A 23,937-nucleotide genomic window follows, 5' to 3' on the forward strand; every position below is an offset into this window, starting at 1 on the left:
AGGCACTGGAACCGAGAGGAAAGGAGAGGAGCTTGACAGTAAGTGTTTAGTAACAGGCACGGGGGGACTAACAAGGAAAGATCATAGGAGTAGGCAGTGGAACAGAGAGGAAAGGAGAGGAGCTAGACAGGAAGTGTTTAGTAACAGGCACAGGGGGGACTAACAAGGAAAGAACATAGGAGCAGACACTGGAACAGAGAGGAAAGGAGAGGAGCTAGACACAAAGTGTTTAGTAACAGGCACAGGGGGACTAACAAGGAAAGATCATAGGAGCAGGCACTGGAACAGAGAGGAAAGGAGAGGAGCTTGACAGGAAGTGTTTAGTAACAGGCCCAGAGGAGACTCGCAAGGAGAGATCATAGGAGCAGACACTGGAACAGAGAGGAAAGGAGAGGGTGGGGCTTGACAGGAAGTGTTTAGTAACAGGCACAGGGGGGACTCACAAGGAAAGATCATAGTAGCAGACACTGGAACAGAGAGGAAAGGAGAGGAGCTTGACAGGAAGTGTTTAGTAACAGGCACAGAGGAGACTCGCAAGGAAAGATCATAGGAGCAGACACTGGAACGGAGAGGAAAGGAGAGGAGCTTGACAGGAAGTGTTCAGTAACAGGCACAGAGGAGACTCGCAAGGAAAGATCATAGGAGCAGGCACTGGAACAGAGAGGCTCCTCTCACGGCTCCTCTACGGGAGACCTCAAAAACCCAGTGCTGTGGACAAAATATCGGGTGTACATTTATTTTTAGTTTTACATAGCGCAAACTAGACCCGAGACATCGAGTATCAGAGCGCTTTACGTGAGCGCCAGTTTCGTTACAGATTCATTTTTGTCAGGCACGGGGAGATTAAGTGATTTGCCCAGAAACACAGATTGTTTAGCATCATTGTAAACACTCGAGCCCGATTCCCCAGATTAGAGGTCGACCGCTCTAGCCGTTAGGCTACACCCTCTCCTCATGACATAGGTCTTCTATGGGACGGAATCTCAAAGGCCTCGTCCTGCAGACCGAGGGAACGAAAGCACTATGGAGGAGGGCCTCGAAGACCAGTCCTGTGTCCAGAACATTGGCTATGGGGACATTGTAGTTTTCCTTTATTTATTTTATTTATTTATTTATTCAAAGTTTTATATAGCGCGAACATGATCCTTACAGATATCAGAGCGCTTCACAAAGACAGGGAAGGGGCAGTAGGAGTAAACAGAGATAATGGGAACAGTATAAAAGTCAATAACATGGTAATAACATGGATAATAAAAACATACATAAAACCAATACATATACAATCAGGTAAGGAAGTAATATAGAACAGCACAAGTCATTGATCCCACTACAACGGTGTACAGGTGGATCAGTAAACCAGCGTGTATCATATCTTGGTCGGTAGTAAGAGAGTATCATAGCAGTGCCCCCAACAAGTCGAGTATAGTGCCAGGGGATAGGCTGAGCAGTGGTACAAAGCAATGCAGAGTCTCTGAACCAACATCTATAACGATCAGGAGATCTTGGCCAGAAGGATTGTTTTCACCTCTTTCTTGAAGAGTGCAGTGGAGGAGATTAGCCTGGTTTCAGGAGGGAGCGCATTCCAGATCCTGGGTGCCATTCCTGAGAAGGAGCGTTTGTAAGTTTTCACTTTCCGGAATCTACGAGGTTTCAGGAGTAGATTTTTTGTACTTCTATTGGATCTCGAACCTCCTGATATAGACAGCTTTTGAGCGAGGTAGTTGGGTGCCTTGTGGTGTATGGCCGCGTGTGTCATAGTTGCAATTTTTAGCTGTATTCTGGCTTCAAAAGGCAGCCATTTTAGAGACTTTAAGTCTGGGGATATGTGCGAATGCTTTCTAGAGCCAGTAATGAGTCTCGCGGCAGCGTTCAGGGAGGCTCTTAAGGGTGCTGTTGTGGATAGTGGGAGACCGCTGAGGGTCGCAATTCCGTAGTCTATTCGAGGGATGACTAAAGCTTGTACAGCAGTTTGGAAGTCTTTGGCCGGGAGGAAGTGTTTAATTTTCCTCAGCGTGTTAATTTGGAAATTAGCTGCTTTTGTGGCTTTGCTGACGTGCTGCTGCATGTCGAGCTTGGCGTCGAGTGTGATGCCTAGGGATTTCGCCGAGTCCACGATGGTAGGTTGGACATTGAGTGCTGTTAGGTTGTTGAGCCAGGTTTGGGTGGTGGAGATTTTCGCCGGGGGTGAGATGAGTAGGAACTCAGTTTTCAGAGCATTTAGTTTGAGGTGATTATCGGCCAGCCAAGATTGGGTGTTAATAAGCGTGGAATTCAGATGTTTGATATCTTCCGGGGATTGTAACTTTAGGTAGAGTTGTGTGTCATCAGCGTACATATGGAATTGAACATTGGATGCTTGAAGCAAGGTGGCGAGGGGTTCCATAACGAGGTTGAACAGTGTGGGGGAGAGGGTGGATCCTTGCGGAACCCCTAGATCTGCAGGCACAGGTGTAGATAGTACATTGTCGATCTTGAACCTCTGAGACCGGTTGTGAAGGAAAGACAAAAACCATTTGAGAACAGTTCCCGATAGCCCCATTCTAGTACTTAGCAGCTCCAGCAAGTTCTCATGTTTGACCGTGTCAAATGCTGACGAGAGATCAAGAAGGATGAGGAGGCAGGACTCATAGCGATCCAGAATTTGGAGGGCGTCATCAATTACGTGTGTCATAGCTGTTTCCGTGCTATGTTTCGCTCTGAAGCCTGATTGATGAGGGTTGAGGAGGTCAAATTGATCAATGTGTTTTGTTAGTTGGAGTTGGACACATTTCTCCAGCAATTTGGCCAGGGTGGGGATATTGGTGATGGGCCGATAGTTGTTTAGGTCAGACGGATCAGCTGTAGGTTTCTTGAGTATAGGCGTGACTTGCCCCACCTTAAGGGAGTCTGGAATGTGTCCTTGTTGCAAAGAGCTGTTGATGATCTTGGTCCAGAGAGGGAGGAGCAAGGGGATAAAGTCTTTTACAGCATTAGCAGGTAGAGGGTCTGTGAGGTGATTAGAGGGCTTCAAGGTGCAGAGCAGTTTGTGTATAGCTTCTTCCGAATAGGTATCGAAGTACTGCCAGGATGCCATGTTTTTAGGTTGAGTGTCTGCCATTCTGGTGTAGTTGGAGTATCGGTTTACATCCATGATGAGGTCATTTCTTATGTTGTCAGTCTTATGTTTGAAGAAAGCAGAGAAGGCTTCACAGTGTGGGGTGTCATTTGTTGTGCTATTTGATTGTGTGGGTTGTGCCTTTGTTTGGGTCTTGATTAGCTCGAACAGCTTTCTTGGCCTATTCTTCGCTTGGTCCAACTGGCGGCTGAAGAAGTCCGACTTTGTGCGCTTTATTTTCCTAAAGTAGGCATTTCTCTTGTTCTTAAGCTTTTTGAGATGCAGTGCTGAAGGGTCCGATCTCCAGGTGCGCTCTGCCATTCGCATATTACGCCTTTCGTCATTGAGTCTGTCATCATACCAGGGGTTAGAAATTTTGGTGGAGACTCTCTTCAGTTGCAGAGGGGCGACTTCATTGACTATTGTATTCATAGAGTCAAGGTAGTGGTCAGTCAGTGATTGAACATCCGAGGCACCTGAAGGGGGAAGGAGGAGGTTGCCGATGTGGGGAGGTAGGGTGGAGGGGTTAAGATTCTTCAAATCCCTTTTCCATGTTTTGGATTTGATTGGTTGAGTAGGGTTAGGTTTAACTTTTTCGTTGATAAAGAAGGTGATAATGTGGTGATCTGACCAATCGCAGGGTAGAATCGCCTCCAGTTGAATAGCGTTCTCTTTGGCAATGATGAGATCGAGTATCGCGCCTTTGTCGTGTGTTGGTTTATCGCATAATTGGGTGAGGTCAAGCGCATTGAGGAAAGTTTTGAGACTATTCACCACGGTGTCTTTCTGATCGTTCCAGTGGAGATTGAAGTCACCCAGGAAGACTTGAGTGGTCTGCCGACCGGCATTGGAAGTGATCAGGTCCATGACTTGTTGGGTGAATATGAGATTGTCACCAGGCGGGTGATAGATGAGATGTAAAGTACAGACTTGTTTGCCCTCACTGGTGATGTCTAGGCAGAGGAGTTCACAGGAGGAAAGGGAGGGGGAGGTGACTTGAGTAACGGAGAGGTTGCTCTTAAAAATGCATGCAATTCCCCCGCCCGTCTTGCCAGTAGACCTGTCCAGCCTAATGATGTGATAATTGGGGGGGACTAATATGTCCATAATCGGGGTAGAGGCTTCAGTGAGCCACGTTTCCGTTAGAATGGCTAGGTCTAGCTCCCTATTTGAGACAAGATCCGCGATGTCGGTGGAATGTCTCTGGGCCGATCTGCAGTTTAGTAGGATGCATTTGAGTTTGGGAGAGAGAAGGGTGGTCGAGCTATCTAGTGTGAGGGAAACTTTCCTGAGGTTGGTAGGGACGGAGCCTCTGTTGTTGAGTGTTGGGAGCCTCAGAGGGTTTGTGGGAATTGTGGGTATGGGGATGTGCGAATTGGAAAAGTCTTTTACCGGACCTGGGCCATAAGAGCGTAGGAGAGAGCAAAGGTCGTGGTCCGCCAAGGGGCTGAGAACACGACGGGGGCGGTGGGAATTATTGCGAACGGGGATAGTAGACCATTGCTGGTGTCGTCGGGGGCGAGTGTATGTAGGAAGGGTGCGTCGTTTGTAGGGTGGTGGGATGGTGGGAGGTAGACTGGGCTGTGAGGAGAGAAGGTCTTTGATTGCGTGGACGTCTTTTTTCATTTGTAAAATTTCCTCTTTGACTTGTTGGAGTGTGGATAAAGTCAGGTCAGGAGGGTTGCTGAGGTGTTCCGCGGTGCTAATGAGTGGGATGGTATTCAAGGTGTGGACGTGTTTGTGGGCGAGGGGTGTGAGTGGTGAAGGTGAGGCAGGCGGTGAGTGAGAAGCATAGGTAGTGACTTCAGTGGGAGACGGTACAGGTGAGTAGAAGAGTGAGTGAAGGTTGAAGACAGTGGGGGAGACAGGAGGGTAGTGAGGGCTAAGAATAGGAGGTGGGAGAGAGGGGGGTGCTAGGGTAAGGGAGGAGGTTTGTTCTGTATCTTGTGTTGGGAGGGGGATGGCGTTGTGAGTGGGAGTGGGGAGGGAGCAGGGAAGGGAGAGGTGTCTGCCGTGGGGGGGATGGGGTGGATGGGTGGATAAACTCCGAGTGATGGTGTGTGCAGATGTAGGCGTGTTGTGGGTGGGAGTTGTTGTGTCGGGTGTGAGAGACACGTGGGTGGGAGTGGAGAGGGAGATGGGGAGGGAGAGGTGTCTGTCGAGGGGGGGATGGGAGGGGGGGTGGATAAACTTTGGGCGGTGGCTTGTTCAAATGGTGGTGTGTTGTGGGTGGGCGATGTTCTGTCCGGGGGGAGAGGGATGGAGGGGGTGTGGGTGGGGATAAGAAGGGTCATGTTAGAGGAGCTGCTAGTATGTGCGGTGGAGATATTTGTGACTGTCCTTGGGGAGTGGCGGGCGTTAACAGCAGGTGGGCCATTTACTGGGGTGCAGGGGGTAGAGGTGTAGTAGGTGGTGGCTGCGACGTCAGGGGTGATAGTGCTGGTGGAGTTCTGGGTGGGGGTCCGCAGCTTGGAGAGGTGCTCTTTGAACTTGGGGAACAGGTTGTCTAGTATTTCCAGGTTCTTGTCCGTGGATTGGATCAGGACAATCCCGTTATTGTAGATTGTAATGGTAGACCTGCCAGGGAAGAGGTGGGAAGGTGTGATGGTGAGAATTAAGCCATGGGTTGATTTCCTGGTGGTGGAGACTGTGAGTAGAGATAGGAAAGTTTTTCTCCATTGGGCTCTGCGTGAGGTGTGGAAGATGATATCAGTATTCAGGGCTCCATTGCCCGATGAGAAGTAGGTGTCAGCAAAGGGTGTTTCCGGGTGCGACCTCAAGAAGTTGTGTTTAAAACGTTTAGTGGCATTTTTGGAGAGAGGGGTGGAGGGGTAGTTAATTCTAAAAGTGTGCTTGCCGTTGAGCTCCATTTTAGAAAGGCTGTGGTGTTAGGTGTATGAACTAGGGCGATAGTACAAACTGTCAGCCGCTAGTTACAGGGCCAAGGAAGACACTAGTGAGTGAGCAAAGATATAAGAGGTAGAAGTCAGTGTGATCCCCGAACAGCCAGTGCGTGGGAGCATCTTACCAAATGTATCCTATATACAAGGTAGCAGTCAGCTTACACCGTGTGACCAACTATGCGAGGTAAGGCCTATTAGGTGGAAGCTAAGTTACATATCAGAGTGTACAAGGTAGCAGCAGTGTAGTCTAGGCTTAGAAAGTGGCTGGGCGCAGCTTGCCTGACAGAGCGAATTGAATGAGGTAGTAATAATCAGTGCAATATCGTGACGTAGCTTACAATGAAAAACCAATAAGTAAATAAATAAATGCGGTAGCGGACAGTGGATGATGGGGATAGAGGTGAGATATGTGCAGCTTGCCGCATATAAAATACAGGCTAGAATAGGGCTAAACTACTAATGAGTTACTAAATCCCATAAATGAGGTAGCAATCGGTGCACTGTCGGTGAGGAAAGGTGAAAGTGGGTGTAGGTTACATAAGGTGTAGAATACCAATAGTAATATAATACTGCAGTAAAAGGCTGACACTTAAGCACATCAAGAACACCAGGTTACATAAAGTGCAGAATACCAATAGTAATATAACACTGCAATAAGAGGCAGGCACTTAAGCACACAAAGATTTCAATACAGAGCTATGTAAAGTCTGTGGTACCGATAGTAAATGATGATAGCCAGAAAGACTAGTCCATGATGGCCGCCAATGAGAGAGAGAGTAGTCTAAAAATGGCCGCCAAGTAGGGAGGATAGAATCATTAGTCCTCTTTTAGTTGTTGCTGTTTTCATAGGAGGGAAGAGCAGTTTCACATTCTATTCTGGCTGGCTCAGGATCTTGCATGCCATGGGGAGTCTTATCTCAGTTTTGTTATCTTAAGTGGAGCTGCTGAGGGGCCTCGTGGGTTCAGGCAGTACAGGAGGGCATTAAATGCTCAGTTTATGGCCCCGGCCATTTTGAACAAAAGAGGTTTTTTTTTCTTTTCTTTTCAAAATGAAAACGAATGGGGCATAAGTATGTGACTTATCTAGCAAAAAACGAGTGGGGCACAGTAAATACCTTTATCAGCCTTCACTTCGGCATGCGATCTGCAGACCCAGCCTCAGGGGCAAATACGATCTTCAGCGTTTACATATTGGCAAAAACGAGTGAGACGAGCTGCACTGAAGCTGTTCAAGTCAGAATGCAGAAGGTATATTTGTGCAGATGAGGGTTACATAGAGGTAGCCGATGTTAGTGCTAACATAGATCTTTCCAGTTGTTCAACGCATTTCCTGGGCATTTCCTGGGGGGGCTATTAGGCGTCTTCTCTGTGCAGGCTTCGTGACGTTCAGCCGACCCATCGCCCAGCTCTCCCGCCAGCTGCCCCTCACCTCCACAGCTCCCGGTGTGCAGACGAGAGAGGCCAGACACACCTCCGTCGTGAGCCGCGCAGACCGAGGCTCTAGTGCGGAGATCAATCCTCCAGTGCCTCCGTCGCGCTCGTCGTCTTCCAACAGGCTCTCTCAGCAGGAGGATCGGCCCCGTCGTCCCGCTCCGCACCACTGTGCTGGGGCACCTCCTCAACCACCACAGACTGCCCGCCTCGCCTACAACACCTCCACAGTGCCCGTCAGTGGCTGGCGTCCCGGCCGACGGTCCCGACAGTCCTCAAAACGTCAGCAGGGGGAACCGGAGCGGATGAGATGACCAATCCTCCTATGCCCGCCAGTGATCGGCGATCACAGCAGGCAGCCACGGCCGCGCCGGTGCACCAGACAGTAGTGCCTCTCCGACGCCCACAGCCTCCCGGTCCCCAGCCGCCACCAGCCTCCAGCACCCGCAGCATTCACCGTGGCTCTCCCCCGCTATCTCGTGCTCTGCCGATGCTCCGGTGTTAGTCGCAAGGGTCCCATCCGCCAGTGACAAAGGTAGGTGTCTTTTTTTCGATGTTGCTGTCCAATCCAGTTACTTTTAAGAACCAATCCAGTTACTCGATAGGAATCCAGTTACTCGTATTTATTTTTCACGCAAGAAGATGAGTGCCATCCGGGATAAATCCAAACGAGGGATCCCGAGCACTAGGAGCTCCGGATGAGAGCTCCTACCGGGCGGCCATCTTGCCATTACACTGGTTCCTTATGCTAGCCTAACTATGCACGTTGTAGGCCGCTTCTGCTTTGCACACGTTACCAAAGCACCCGTTTGTTTTTGGGCCACATTGCGTTCTCGCATATAGTTAACACATGTTTATTGCCCTTTTTCTGGGATTTAGTCTGCACAGCCTAGGCAAGGTCAAACAACACTGCTTCTTTTTATCCTCTGTGGTCGGACATTAGCACCTAAACATAACAGAGACACCCAGCTGCTGTTTTTGAAAACTCACGCTTTATCATATAACCCAGGACATTTTGTACTAAACAGACCGAGAGCAGAGGCTGGGAGGCGGCATAAAGGTCCTGAGACAAGAGCTGTGCCGACTGGGATGTAGAACTATCTATGAATGCTAAGATATGGGGTACGCTGCCAAGCCCAGAGATCTATAATCTATAATCATTTCGCTTTCGTAGTGAGCGTGGCTTTAGGCAAATCTATCAGATAATATGCCAGGACTCTTTAGTGTATACGGTCTAATAGCTATGCTGATGACAATACTGACCTGCATTTGTTTGCTAGTTGGGGCACAACTAATGCATATTAGAGCACACTAGTTTCAATAAATATTATAAACTTTCCTTGCATCTCTTTTCTTTTTATTGTGGACAAGAACGAGTGAGACAACGAAAGGGGGCGACTTGTAACTGCGATCCTGATAGGCTTGGGAGTGCGTGCCAAATCCTTTGTCTGGAAAAGTTAGGAGGGCAAGTGAGGCACCACGTCGCACCCATAGGTAGTGACGTGGTACGGTGACTCAGTCCCTTTTTTAGAAAACAGGGGGGGAGAACAAAAGTTGCACCGGGTTATGTGCATATATTTAAATCACACTAGTGAACGCTAAATAATAAAGTCAATTACTAATTACATTTTTTTACAAAAAATATTTTTCTTTTATTTTATTTTAGTTAATAAATCTTTCTCATGTATTGATGACAGTTGATAAATAGCTGAATAATTGCTTACATGAGTATTGTTATTTGTTTAAATACAATTATATACAAATTTATGCATTACAAATCAAGACATCGTCATGATAGGTGATTTCATTTAATACAGAACTAATTCCCCTTCAACGCGTTTCGGCGATTTGCCTTCCTCAGGAATTCTGTATGTGCACGTTGATACTGTGAACTTGAAGATAATGTCACCAAGTTGAGATACGTATTATGTATCTATATTGTGCCTCTTGCAATTGTTCAAACCGGTGGAGTTGGAGGGCTGCAGTCAGCTACTGAAATGTCTTTAAACAATACTGCAGGGAGCCTTGGTTTTTGTCAAGCACCGAAATTTCTTAAACCTTTCTGTCCTGTATGCACTGCTTTGGCAATATCGGCTTCCACCACAATCGTCGCGTGTATGGGCGGTCATATATTGTTCTAATCTCAGGTTAATTGTTCTTATCGCGGTGACGCGTATCTGCAAGAGTATGCTTTCCCATATGGAGTGCAGAGCTGATGTGATTAAATTCGAAAATGTGTATCTCTTTTGCTCGATGTATTCGTCTGTGGATGCTGCCGTTGACTCAGTCCCTACATACTGATGTTCTATAGCCCCAAGCATAGTTCTGTTCTTGAGCAGAATCCCTGCAATATGGGAAACACACAAATCTTGTATGGCAGGAACCTTAAAAGGCCAGTCTCGCAGACATGGGGTCGTTGAGCACCCAGGTCTTTCATGGAGATGGAAACTGAGTGTTTTTAGTGTTTGCAGGTGGTGTCGAAGACCCCACACAAACACTAGGATTAACTACAGAAAACTTCCTAATCTAAGGGATATAGCAACCCAAAGTCATTTCGAATCTTTTAAAAGCCAGCAGAATACATGGGTACCACTTAACCTAAAGCGTTCAACTGTAAACAGCACTGCAAAGTATGCTAAATACATGGTTACCACTTTTACGTAAAGGGTTCTATTACAGGCACTACTGAATTCAATTCTGATGGGAAAATATGGAAATAGTTACAATTACACACTTGTTTGTAATCCATTGAGTGACGGTCCGCTGCCTGATGTACATATAATAAGAGTGAACCCTCTACAGCAGTGTAAATAAAATCCTCGACCCACCCAATTTTTTCACAATTATTCTGCTAAATTGGCAATGTTTAACCCCTCCCATGCTGATGACGAGCTCAGCTCGTCATGGCCGTTAGAACGCTCACAAGCGGGGATAATACCCCCGCTGTGCTGAGAGTTCTAAGGAACGGGCGTGGCCGTGACGAGCTCAGCTCGTCATCAGCGCACGAGCACCGTGGCTGATGACGAGCTCAGCTCGTCATGGCCGTTAGAACGCTCACAAGCGGGGATAATTCCCCCGCTGTGCTGAGAGTTCTAAGGAACGGGCGTAGCCGTGACGAGCTCAGCTCGTCATCAGCGCACGAGCACCGTGGCTGATGACGAGCTCAGCTCGTCATGGCCGTTAGAACGCTCACAAGCGGGGATAATTCCCCCGCTGTGCTGAGAGTTCTAAGGAACGGGCGTAGCCGTGACGAGCTCAGCTCGTCATCAGCGCACGAGCACCGTGGCTGATGACGAGCTCAGCTCGTCATGGCCGTTAGAACGCTCACAAGCGGGGATAATTCCCCCGCTGTGCTGAGAGTTCTAAGGAACGGGCGTGGCCGTGACGAGCTCAGCTCGTCATCAGCGCACGAGTACCGTGGCTGATGACGAGCTGAGCTCGTCATCAACCCCCGCAGCCAAAGGGTTAAATATATCTAAACATATTTAAACATTGAAGTTAAGCTCAGTTACTCCATTTTACACATACTACCAGTCAGCATATAATGAGAAAAGTTGTTAGTGATGGACCATTACAAAGTGGCTCACTGCCAGTCATGTTTTTCACACTTAAACTAAAGCAAGATGCTTCTCTTGGCTAGAAACTGTAATCCCCCCCCTGAGAACACTAAAGCCCCCCCCAGGGGGCCTTTAGTGATGATTGAAGACCTCTGTGAGTGATGTTTGAAGACCTCTGCTCTACAGTGACCAGGACAGAGATTATATGCCTCAGTGGCACAACCATCCAATTGAATGTTGGTGACTTACCTACCTCGTCAATAAAGAGCGTCACTCGGTCCCCAACCTGCAGGTTGTCGGACGCGGTCACTTCATGGACGACGTACCCTCCCGCCACATGAACGGCCTCCACCGGGAACAGGACATCCTAAAAAGGAGATCGAGGGGAAATTTAATCACAACTATTTCCCACAGAACTCATGTTCACCACATAATACGTTTATAAACGAATGTCTTGGGACTGGCTGAGCTAATCCTGACATTCAACAAAGAGCTGTAACTATCAACGATACTTAAGGTTAATAATGTCAAATTAATGCTTTGCTTCTCCCAGACTGGATCTCAGGACCGCATAATGTTCAAGAAAAGTAAGCTAGGATGAAAAGCTCTTGGAATTTTTGTATGATCAGCGCCAGGAAGCCTTTCAGGTGAAGGTAGCGCTTTATAAGTGTCATTATTAATAGTAAGAATAAAAGAGACTTCGGATCTGAAACTAGAGCAGACATTCTGGATTCACTTGATAACTATAACTAAATAACTATTGAAAAACAAGCATTTACAATGCAATGGTTTCGCCTTTGGAAAAGTTAGAGCTATTGGCATTGTAAATGACAAAATTTGTATTTATGTGTTGGTTTTGAAAACATAAATAAATGGCATTGTCATTTACATTGCCATTAGCTTAATCTCTCGCAAATGTGAGACCTATTGCATTTGCACCCACACATACACGCACACACACACAGAGCCAGCCGCACACACACACACACAGCCTGCCGCGCACACACACACAGCCAGCCGCACACACACACACACACACAGAGCCAGCCAAGGCTGCAAAGAAGATAAAAAGTAACTGGGTAATATAAAGGAGGGACAGGAATATGAGTAGTAGAGATTGAAAAGGTGTGTGGCACATGAAGAGGTCTGGCAACAGGTTATGAGGTAAAAAGGCTGAGTGGGTGTTAAGGAATGGGTGGGATCTGCAGAGTGGGAATGAAAGTTGTCAGGGGTGGAAGAAAGGAGCCCAGGCTGGGGTTCAGGATGAAGGGATGAATAGCAAGCGACACAGAAGGCAAGGAGCAGCATTAGCACTCCATGTGACCTCACACTGGACAACCGGACAGAAACTGCAAGATTTCCAGCCCACAGATTTACATATTCTGCGCACTAATGCACCCATCACTGGAGAGACTAAATTGCATGCATCCTAGCATCAGAGCGCAGACAGCAATGGGGAGGGGCAAATGGAGCAAAGAGGCGGGAGATATTACCTGTAGCAATGGAGGAGGGGGCACAACTGGGAGCCCTGGGCCATTACCTAGAGCAAAATGCTTGATCTCAAAGAAAGTCCTGTGCACCAATTAAGCATTAAGGCTAGTTTAATCTGATTTAAAAAAATCAGCTTAGTCCGTTCCTCCTACCTCCTGGCTCCAACCTCAGGTCTGCACCCCTTCACCTCTTGCCTCTCCGACCTCTGCAGTCTGCAACCTCTGTGAAAGCTCCAGGCAGTTTCCCGGTAGCTTCACTCCAGGAGGTTTCAATGCGCCGTTTGTACTTCAATTGCCGGTACCTCACCAGCACCTCCAGCTGTTAGGATGCCGGTCCAAAGAAAGAACAGCCAGTGGTGAGATTCGGACACAACGCTGCGTATCAACGCATCAGCCGGACAGCAAAGGGCATCAAGGGGGCCACCATTAGGCAACACGGAGTTCCATGATTTCCGTGACGTGATCACTCAAGCACTGAGCGCCAAAACTCCATTGCAGGGGTCGGGACTTAAAAAAAGAGTCAAACGCCCACGATTCGCGTTCTGACCGGGAGAAAGTGATTGACACTGATGTCTTCCAGAGGCCGGCACTGACAGGCCAGTGACAGTGCGAGTTACCAGTTGCTCAGTGCTGACATTAACCCTTTCACCCCGACCTGACCCGTCACTGATGGCAAACAGGAGCCTCGGCAGGTCTTCCCATCTGTCCTCGGCGGACACGCTCCGAACAGAAGTGCAGTCCCAGGTCGAAGGCGCTGAGCCTTGCATTCCTAAGGAGGGATGCCCCTCTCAAAGGCTGTATGCAGAAGAGAGCTGCAGCTCTTCCTGCAGCCCTGAGCCCTGCATTCCTAGGGAGAGATGCTCCTCTCAAAGTCTGTCTGCAGGAGAGATTTGCACCTCTTCCTTCCCATCTTTTGAAAAATGCAGACCCAGAGCAAACCGCATGTAGGTGTGTCTTTAGATCCGATCTGTCCCTTCCCAGCAGGCTGTTTCCTAGTGTCCCCGTTGTTCTGTTAAGTATGCATATACAATCTTTTAGTGGTTTCTGCACATTCTTTTCACAAAAGCTCAGTCTCTCCCCCAGTGACGCCTACCAAATAATTGTGCCAGGCGGTCTCTTTAGCAGGCTCCCGTCTCCTCCAGCCAGCGCTCTTTCTGTAAATGAATGGCTGCTTCTGTGCCACATGCATTGGCTAGTACCGGTGCCTTCCAACGAGACATCAGCCATCCTCTCTTGTGATCCAACATTGATTTTTGGTTTCAAGTATCCTTTGTTTAGAGGTATGAGGGACATTGCCTCTGGTCTGGTAGAAACTAACTTGAACAAATAACACATTTATTTCTGATTCTGAGCGGCCCAGACCTATAGAAAGCCTGCTTGGCTCCTCTGCAGTGATGGTTTCATGGCAGGTTGTAAGGAGCACCGTTAGGCACCGGCTGATAAAGAGTTAACCCCATTCCTCCCCAGTGTTTCATGTTTTTTTCTAGCCCAGGCAATGACAGCATTGTCTGATGGCGCTCTGGGAAGAGACGGAGAGAGAGCGCCTTGCAAAAGCCCCGAGGGATGTTTTACACATTGCACATTTACAAAATAACAGACAAAACATAAACCAGCACATACGTATGAGCGATCCACGTCACGCACCTATCCGGGCCGCAGAGCGTTCTGAGCCCGGCTGTAAAACATGGTTCTGAGGTAAAAATGAAACAAAGCGTTCACGCGCACTGCCCACAAATCACGACTTGGTTATGTCACGCGCGTTTAATATAAAGCTGCAATAAAATATATTTTAAAAAATGAAATTTAAGTTGCTGCATAGACAAAAGCAGGTCGAGAGCAGTTATCCCGGATTCGTTATGTCTGCGCTGGGGCTCAAGGACGCCATGCATGCTAGTGGCACATAGCGCTTTAATGAAAGCATACATTCCCCCCAGGAAAGCCCTTCATGGCCAATATGCAATTTAAAGGCGCTGCTGGGACAAGGGGAGACGTGTCTGTCGAGTGTGTTGTTAGAATGTGTCCTGCAGCTGCCGTGACTCATACTGCATATAATGCCATATTAAAACAAGCACATAAACCAGCACATACGTATGAGCGATCCACGTCACGCACCTATCCGGGCCGCAGAGCGTTCTGAGCCCGGCTGTAAAACATGGTTCTGAGGTAAAATTTAAACAAAGCGTTCACGCGCACTGCCCACAAATCACGACTTGGTTATGTCATTCATGGCCAATATGCAATTTAAAGGCGCTGCTGGGACAAGGGGAGACGTGTCTGTCGAGTGTGTTGTTAGAATGTGTCCTGCAGCTGCCGTGACTCATACTGCATATAATGCCATATTAAAACAAGCAACGGAGAGTGAAAGGGGAGGGGGGGCGGTAACGGGCACACGGGGAGGGGGGGCGGTAACGGGCACACGGGGAGGGGGGGCGGTAACGGACAGCGGGAGGGGGCGGGAACGGGGCACAGGACAGCGAGGGGGGGAGGGCGGGAACGGGGCACAGGACAGAGGGGGGGGGCGGGAACGGGGCACAGGACAGCGAGGGGGGGAGGGGAGGAACGGGGCACAGGACAGCGAGGGGGGGGGGGCGGGAACAGCACACGGTCAGCGGGAGGGGGGACGGGAAGGCAAAGAAAAGGAAAAACAAGCACTCACCCACCTGGACTTCCTCCAACGTCGGTCGGCCGCAGAATGAGAGCAACATGGCGCCGAAAAAAACATAAACAACTCCGCCCACCGCCGCATGACTACACAGAGGGAACGCCCAGGGAAAAAATCGAGGGAACGCCCCCGAATCTGGTCCGTGAATGACGGACAGATCTCTGTTCCAATGGCTAGCCTCCATTTATGGAGCTAGCCAATGGGACAGGGGGGCGTATTCCAGAGTCCTTACTGAAATCAAGAGATTTCTCCTGGAGGCGGAGCTTACGCTCCGTTCTCCAGGCGAAACCTAATGATGCAGTCAGGCCAGAAAATATAAGAAAAACGGTGGTATTTAGAGGGCTCTCCAAGAAGTAAGAGTGACACAGCCATCTCCCCTGCCGATGAAGAGAAGGAGTCTTACCTGCTGCTCCACTCGCATAAAGTATCCCGAGTCGTGCGCCTGCCCGCCCTGCTCTGCGTAGAAATTGGTTTGATCCAAGATTACTCCACAGCGCTCGCCTTCCTTCCCCTGGGAGTGCAACGCTTGGTCTTTGTAGAGGAGGAGAACGGTGGCTTGGCAGGGGCTGAAGACTAGAGCGAGGAGAAAAAAACACGTATTTGTACAGAATTTAGAGAAGGGTTCTGAAGTTGGCTTCATAAGAAAGAGATTTTAATTCAGTCAACCAAGTGATGGTGCAAGGATTCGCATGTGACGCGACTTGCTTGTATTCAACCCTCCCGACATAGCGTTAATAAAATTAATCAACATGTTCGTATTACTAATATTGCATTACACTACATTTTGGGTATCTCGATGAAGCTTGCATATGTGCTTTTACTAATCGTAATCCGCTTGCAACTAAATGGCTGCTTTTACGCGGGTGCTCTGCAGGGGAGGAAACTTCAGAAGCTTAACTTAGTGAAAGAACAAAGCTATAAATCAAAGCTATTCGGTCAATTTTCATACATGTTGCTTGTCAATAGTCACAGAGAATGTGGGCATCATTAATTGCCTTTCAAGAGAAGTAGCGACTGATCTTGGCAAGACACCTGGTCTGGGGTAAAGACGTCGGCATCAGTCACCAGTGAAAAACTTGAGATGAGGACTTTGGTATTGGTTGTACCGTATCAGGACCACTGGAGTGAGACACCACAGCTCACCACGGCTGTTGGTGAGAATATATCCCCGGGTCCCAGGATCGTACTATGTCCCATTGCGGGTGCGGAGCTTGTCCAGTCCAGAGATCTCAGGTAGACCCATTCTATGTGTCAAAGGTCATCCAGTGCTTAGAGGCCCAATTGTCCCTTGTCCGGTGGAAGTAGATCACCAGCCCAGATATCTTACACTGTCCCAGGTCAGATATCAAAAGTTAACCCATCCATGCTTTCCTCTCTGCGTTTGGATACTTATACTTTTACTATTATGAATTCCCAATTGCAAAAACCAGGATACAAAGTGCTGCGAGGTAAGATCAAGGCCGTGAAGCTACAGACTCCTCACATGAGGCACTTGTGGCCTCTTCCATTCCTGGCAGCTCTTGAGAACACACAGCAGCTTCAGGAGCACCAGCCCTGTAACCGCTTCAAAATATAGGTCCAAGTTCTTGTAGAACCCGGTGTCTTCAGTGTGAGAAGTTGGCCTGATATATGATGCTCACTAGTTCTAGTGATCACCTTGTATCAGTCCAAACAACCCTTATGGTGATTGGTTGTAAGTCAACCTTACAGACCAGCTATCCTAATGGTAGCATGGACAAAGCAGTCTTAGGCTAAACTCTTTTGGCATGTGAAGCCAGCAGTTTTACCACAATATAACCCCTTGAATACCAGATGAAAGGACACCACACAGGTTGTTATGAAAATAAACAATATATGTATTAATAACAAACACCTCTGAACTCTTTATGAGGTCAGAGGGCTAAGCACATGACAAGACTCTTAAGAAAAATACAGTAAATCGCACAAATTACAATGGTGCCCTAGGGGCACGACAAACCATATACTAAGTAAATGGTATAAGGAAATCGATAGAGGAAATAAGGATGCAAAGAGGCTGTAGGATCGCTGGGACTACACTATCCTAACTTTAGGTAAGTAGCAGGAGGCCCACGGGACGCGTGTGCAGAGTGTGTACTCACACGCGAGATGCGGAACAAATTCAATGGGCAGAACAAATTACGAAAAGGTAATTAACAGACAGTTCCGTCTAGTTAAGACTAAAACGACTGAATATCTGGACACTAGGAGAGTCAATCTACCTATGAGCACCGAAATGCTCTCGTTACCTCACCAACGGGCTGCAGGTGCATAGGTGTGAAAGTGTGTCGGGTTTTCGCGTCGAAGTCAATGGAGCCTTGAAGAAAGATGCTGCAGGCGACCAGGAGGAAGATGTCCGGTGCGATCGAAGGGTGGATCGGGGAAGAAGAGGACCTGAAAGCAGAGGGGACAGTGTTCAAAGTCACTAGCCAGTGACTGGAGTGGAACCAGGAGGGAACCAGATGCTGTTGTCGCGATCAGGTGTAGAGTGGACGCTTGACTCTGCAGCCACGTGGACCAGGAGGTGTCTTCGACAACCAGGATGGAGGCACGAGCTGTCCCACGCAGGCTCTCGCTGTCGGCGGTGTTGGATCCGGAATCGGCGTCAACAGGCCTTGGCAAAGGCGACCCACGCGGTGAGTGGAAACGGCGTCTGGTGTGGACCAGGAGGGTCCAGGGTGCTCCTCTTTTGGAGAGGAGGAAGGGCCAGTCTGGAGCAACCAGACCAGTGGTGTAGATTTCGTGGATCGTCGTCTAGGAGGCCACTAGCCAGCTGGCAAGTGACCAGACAACGCGTTGAGCAGCAATCAAGCAAAAGGGCCCCACGCAGATCTCGTGGATGCTGGAGGGCTGGTCTTCTGTGCAGGAGCTGCTTGGGACTGGGGCTTCTCAATCCCCAAAGCACTTTCCCGAGGATGCCTCTGAAGTCGTGCTGGAAGCAAAGTGCAGTTTCGTCAAGATGGCCGGTCCCACGTGTCTCGTCGCACCCACGGATCTCATCTGTGCTGCAGATGTAGGTAGAGGTCGGAGAGGTCTGGGAATCCGGGTCTCATCGGGCTCTGAGGTCTGGTTCCGGCAGGAAGGACGACAAAGTGAACCGCTAGGATGCTTGATGGTGCCTGCAGTTGCAGGGTGGACACTCCTTGCCCACAAGGGAGATTTCTTCAGTCTTCTGTGGAGCAGAACGTCGAAGTCCATAGTTTCTTCTTTGTAGAGTTGTTCAGGATAATCTAATTTGGAATGGGACCAGCTCCTACCTTTATTCTCCTAAAGGGGGCTGCACTAGTGACTAGGTCCCTCCCCTGGGTGGGACCAGGAAGGGGGGTGGTTACACCCCCTATCCTTTGTCCGGTTTTGCGCCAGAGCTGGGGCTGGAGTGCCCCAGCAACTGGTTTGAACCGGGGTATGCACAGGGACACCTTGTGTGCCCCAAGCATGTCTCATTCCTTTCAGGCCTCCCTACCTCAATACACAAAATCCTGTCTGGGGTGGTGCTAGCACCTCCCAAGGCAGGAAACCCTTTGTCCAGGCCTCCCTCGCTGGAAGGACTCCCAGCAGCAGGAGGTCAGACTTGTGTCTGTGGTGGCAGCATCCATTTTGTGATGCTGCGGCTCTGTTTAACTTTAATCGGGGTTCACAGTTACATACATGTCGTGTCCCTCTAAAAGGGTGGAATGCTACTCCCATCGCCAGAACTGGCGAGAGGGTAGTATTCCAATTCGTATGACACCTTACACGACATGTTTTGATAATGTTATACCAGAGTTAGCATTTAACCGCGAGGATTATAATGCACTTAAGAATATATGGTATAGCGTTATCATGGAACAGCTATAAGGACTTGGTTCCGCAAGCTGCAGACAGGCTCAGCTCATGCTAGAGCACCATCTCACATAATTCCAAGCACTCTGCCTTCAGGATTGATAAGGCCTGCCATAGGAGTGACTGATAGGAGTATATGTGTCCATTTTGGGGTTAGATATAGGTATCCTATATCTACAGCAAAGGGTGATTACACCACCTTGCCCCAGCTGTCTTACCAGCCCGCTGTGTCTGTTTAGATGGCCAGCCAGGGGTGGCATAATACATGCTTCAGCCCCTGGTAGGCCCTGGGTACACCTATGCCCTGGGCACCTAAGGTACACTGTACAGGGACTGATAAGGTGGCCCAGTACCAATTGGTAAATGCACCTAAAGTACATGGATGTCAATTTAGAGAGAGAACAGCTAGGCTGTGGGTCTGATTAGCAGGCCCACAGCCAGGGAGTCGTAAACCAGTGAAGCAAAAAGCAAAAATCTGGGGTGACCATAGGATTGCAGACCCCACTCTCCTACATTCAGCACTTTAGAAATGATCTCCTTCTGTAGTTGGCTTATGGATAAAAGCCACTTCCAATAGGGCTAAAGAAAACAGATCAGTACTCTACAAAACTTGTTTCACAGCTGGTACAGTACAATTTACAAAAAGATATTCACCATATCGCCCGTCAGCATCCAGCACATAGGAATACTTTGGGGAGTCGTCCGTGGTGGGCACCCCTCTCCGCTGCAGTTCAGCCAAAGAGTGGACATCCAGCCGCATGCCACCGCCTTCCTCCTCTGCTTGCTGGGCCTGAGATTTACGCTGCACACATACAAACATGATATATTGAGGTTAAGGCACAAACTACAAACAGAATCATCTTTTTTCAGTTTTTATAGTTGTGAATTGTGGTAGAATCAGAGCAATGGGATCTGCATTATTAATCCACAGCGGGATTCTCACACATTCACAAGCAAACATGAACCCCCTTCAGACCGGGGAACATCCTTTACAACGCAACTTTTACTCCACACTACCATTACGACGCAGCTATTACAACGCAAGTCGTTACAACGACTTGCGCTGGAGGGCGCTGTAGGATAGGGAATAGTTTAATTTTCTAGCCAACACCTTCCCTACTATCCACGGGGACTGGAGTTGGAATAGAAAATTAAACTATTCACTATCCAGCGTCCCCCAACGCAAGTCAATGTAACGACTTGCATTGTAAAAACTGCGTTGTAATGGCATGCGGGGTAAAAGCATGCGTTGTGATGTCATACATCCCTTCAGACCATTGACTCTTTACTGATGAATCCTTGTCTGGCTGGACAGATGGACAACCCCGGGTGCCAAGGCCACAGGTTCCAATTGCTTCCTTTCCCTTCTCTGGCATTCAGTGAAATGACTGCAGGCTCCCGGGGTTGTGATCACTAGACGGAGATGAACACCTCAGCGCAAACTACACCCTTACCCCTGGCTTCTGACCTCAGCGGGAAGGGGAAGGACTCTTCCATAGTTTCACTCTGCAAGGCTGAAGGCATCTGTAATCTGTGGAAAGTACATCTATATTGTGGGAGGCCTGACAGTACCTCAAAGATGTGCAAATCACATGATCTCTATGCAGGAAGGCATAAGTACGTGCATCCCTACGCTGCAGTCCACCTCTCCTCGGCATGCCCGCCCCCTCCAGATGATGTCCATGAGATGACAGAGTAGAGTGATAGTGATTCTGGGTGGAAGGCGAGTGATGGAGACAGGAGAAAGACGATGGATAGAGGCAAAGAATACGGAGTCATCATAAAGTAACATCTTCATTTGCATCTCCGCTACTACTAATGCTTGGTAATAGATTAATAAACAGCGTAACACCAGGAGGTGGCCGCAGTACCTGAGAGCCAAAGAAGAGTAACCTAGGATTCAGTTCTATACGTGGTCATCACTTCCAGCTGGCGACAATTATGCATGTCCCGGCGGTGCAGATGCAGGACACAGCTACTCCAAGATCTTGAAAAGGTCTTAGGTGGCACCGGTCTTCCAGGTGGACGTCAGTCATTTGAATATCTGACCCATCAGTGCCCCACTGGTTGGTGTCGGTGCTCCACGCGGAAGGTAGATTCTGGGAGAGATCAAATCGACTTCAATTTTCGGTGGCGGGGAGAGGGCTTGAGACATCAGGTGCAAAGTTGACAGAAGACCAGGTCTTGCGGAGTTCCAGCAGGGGTGGGCAGCTGCTGAGGATAAGAATGTCGATGTTTGGTCTGTTTTTTGTTTGCTTTATTATCGATGGCTCACCATGCACTGACTGAGAGGCTCGCCTCCCTTTGCACCCGCTGTTTGTCATGCGTGGGATGTACTTTTGGGGTCGAGAACTAGCCTCGAATGTTACTCGAGCCAAAAGACATTGGACTGGAGAGGACTGTCGGTGGAGGGCGGGCACCACGTAGTGTTACTGGTAAGTCAGTTGCCACCCTGGCATCTGGGTGCTCAGCGGTGCTCTGCCAGGTGCGATGGACCAGCTCCAGGCGCCGGTTGACCTCTATGGAGGGGGTTAGGAGCGCAGCATTCACCACAGAGTTTGCTGGGTACCGTAGTTGATGGTGTGTCAACAACAGGAGCTGGCAGCCCTTGCTGGTTCATCCTCTCTTCAGCGGAGAGGTGATGCTCTTACACTCACTGAATTTACTGCTGACCGTTCGTAGCACCTTTCGTGTAAGGAGGTGATTCATGCTATTATTTGAATGCTCCCCCGTCTAGTGCCTCTTGTGACTGTGGTTCAACTGGCACTAGGCAGCGTGAACCCACAAGTGACCGTCCGTGTTACAGAACAAGGAACTTTGTTTGTTTTGTTGCATCGATAGGTGTCGTCCACTCTTGACTTTGTGTTAGAATGCAGATGTTTGGTTTTTGGTAGCGACAGTGGTTTGCTGATATTCATAGCTGGCTGCGCTTGCTTTCGATAACTGGGTGGCTGTTGCAATATGTAGACTGGGGGTTGAGTAGCATGGAAAAGCCTGTGAATGATGAATGTTCAGGATGGCTCGAGCAGTCTTAGGAATGGCTTGAAGACACTGCCCCCGTCAGTCAAGCCGGGTCTAGGGAAGGGTGTGAGCAGGTAACCTAGGATGTTTGTCGGTCCCGAACTTAAGCTCAAACCTACCGGTGAAAAGCCCTCTGAACCTGGGGTGTAAGGAAACCCTCTGTGGGTAGCTGTGCGCCTTATAAATACTATAAAATAAATAAATAATAAATAAATAAGCCCATTTTGTTCCTCCTCCCCGGCTGGGAAGCTCTCCGTGTGCCTGGGTGGTTCCATAGCCAGCGGCCACAACACGGGGCCCGCGGCTACTGTGTGCATTAATGTTACGATGGAAGTAGGAAAGGGGAGCCACGGTTCCCCCATGCTGTACGATTCTACTGGATCACAACTTTCTTTGAAGAGAGATCTTCAGTGTTCACTCAGCCACCCAAGACTAAGGAAATCCCCATTTCTTGCATTCTTCATCACTATTCGCAGCACCTCACAAGGTGAAATGAAGCTGCAGTGAAACCCATTCTGGAGTCCCCATCGCTTACCTGGGCCTCCGCCTGGGCGAGCTGCTCCAAAGCTGCCGAATCCAGGGTCACGCCCTTCTCCTCAAGCATCAGACCGATGAGATCCAACGGGAAGCCCAGGTCCCTGTAGAGCGACCAAGCCACAGCGCCTGCAAGACAAGGGGCCATGAGAGAAAGACACCCACTGTGCTCAGAAAGTGAACGAGGTCAAGTGCACAACACCTCTGTGTGTGGATGCCTCACATCACTCCATCACAGGAACAACGCCGAAACCTTCCCAAGCGAAGGCATCTTCAACGACAACCCAACCATACTCAGCGTATTCATTTATAATAGGTGGGAGAGTAGTCTTCCTATGAACACTTGTCTTTTATTTTCTTATTACAGGTGCGTTCTTGGCAGCCCCAGCACTTTCTCTGTGTTCCGACTGTAGTGTGTAAAGCACTCTCTCTACTTTGGAAGGTGTAGTGTGTAAAGCACTCTCTCTACTTTGCAGGCACAGACCAACTTCTCGCCTTTTCTGTCTAGAAAAGTAGGTTCCGTAGGCAGCCTGCGAGCAGCACTGGTACTGGTATTCTAAAAACAATTCTAAAGAAATACCATGAGAGAATGCGTGGAGAGATGTACAGCTCCATGGCTATAGTAGTGGCTATAGTAGTGGTTGTAGGCATTGCAGATACCTGGTTGCAGATACCGGTGGTTTAAGCTAAGAAAAAAGACTCTTCTATTGTTTATCGAAAACAGCCTACAACCATGAACTTGATCTATGGTCACAGCCGTGCATTTGATGCTGACGTATAGCAAGGATGTGTATTAGTTGGGGGGTCAGCGGAAACGTCCGTCTCAAAACGAGGAACAATCTTCCTTGTGTGGTATTTCATACAAGATTCAGGTAATTAGCGTAGCGTAGAAACCGGAATCAGTCCAGGAACCATAGCAGCTCAACTTTATGGTTGTAGGCTGTTTTCGATTAACAATAGAAGAGTCTTTTTTCTTAGCATAAACCATTGTCCTGAAGATGGTCTGATGGACTGAAGCCGCAAAGACCGAAACGTCGACTCCGCCTTCTTTTACTGAGAAATGTTGTTACTTTTGAGCGACACATATTCTCATTAGGAGATTTGTTGCCTGTGATTAGGTTGGAATAGTTGTTTGTCATGTACTGCTAGGTTCATTCAATTTTACTTCTTTCCATGAATTTTGGCTGATTAATTTCATGTGTTTGTACTCCCTTTTAATTGCTTTCAATACATAAAAAATTTATACTTTCAAACTATTAGGATTTCCCATGTTGTCTATGCTTACAAATTGCATTGATTGGTGTTGTCTCATAACACTTTGGTGTTTGTTCTGGATGGACGAACCCTCTAAGCAATCGTATAATAATATAAGTTTGTTCCAAATAAATTCCTTTGTAGGCACATT

At 48.5% G+C, this 23,937-nt stretch overlaps 1 protein-coding gene across 2 annotated transcripts in view; it reads right to left on the reverse strand.

The window, feature by feature from the left end:
* The window catches only part of LOC144822097 (alanine--tRNA ligase, mitochondrial-like), a 246,721-nt gene that overhangs the window by 153,511 nt on the left and 69,273 nt on the right, over positions 1-23,937 (reverse strand). For both annotated transcript variants that reach the window (XM_078679220.1, XM_078679221.1), the window contains exons 10-13: positions 22,534-22,661; positions 19,632-19,779; positions 15,541-15,710; positions 11,239-11,352 (exon numbers count right to left, since the gene is read on the reverse strand). In XM_078679220.1, the coding sequence (XP_078535346.1) occupies positions 11,239-11,352; positions 15,541-15,710; positions 19,632-19,779; positions 22,534-22,661 (560 nt within the window). The remainder of the gene's footprint in view (positions 1-11,238; positions 11,353-15,540; positions 15,711-19,631; positions 19,780-22,533; positions 22,662-23,937) is intronic.

Source organism: Lissotriton helveticus, chromosome 3_1 (assembly GCF_964261635.1).
Source record: "Lissotriton helveticus chromosome 3_1, aLisHel1.1, whole genome shotgun sequence".
In the NCBI taxonomy this organism is placed as follows: Eukaryota; Metazoa; Chordata; class Amphibia; order Caudata; family Salamandridae; genus Lissotriton; species Lissotriton helveticus.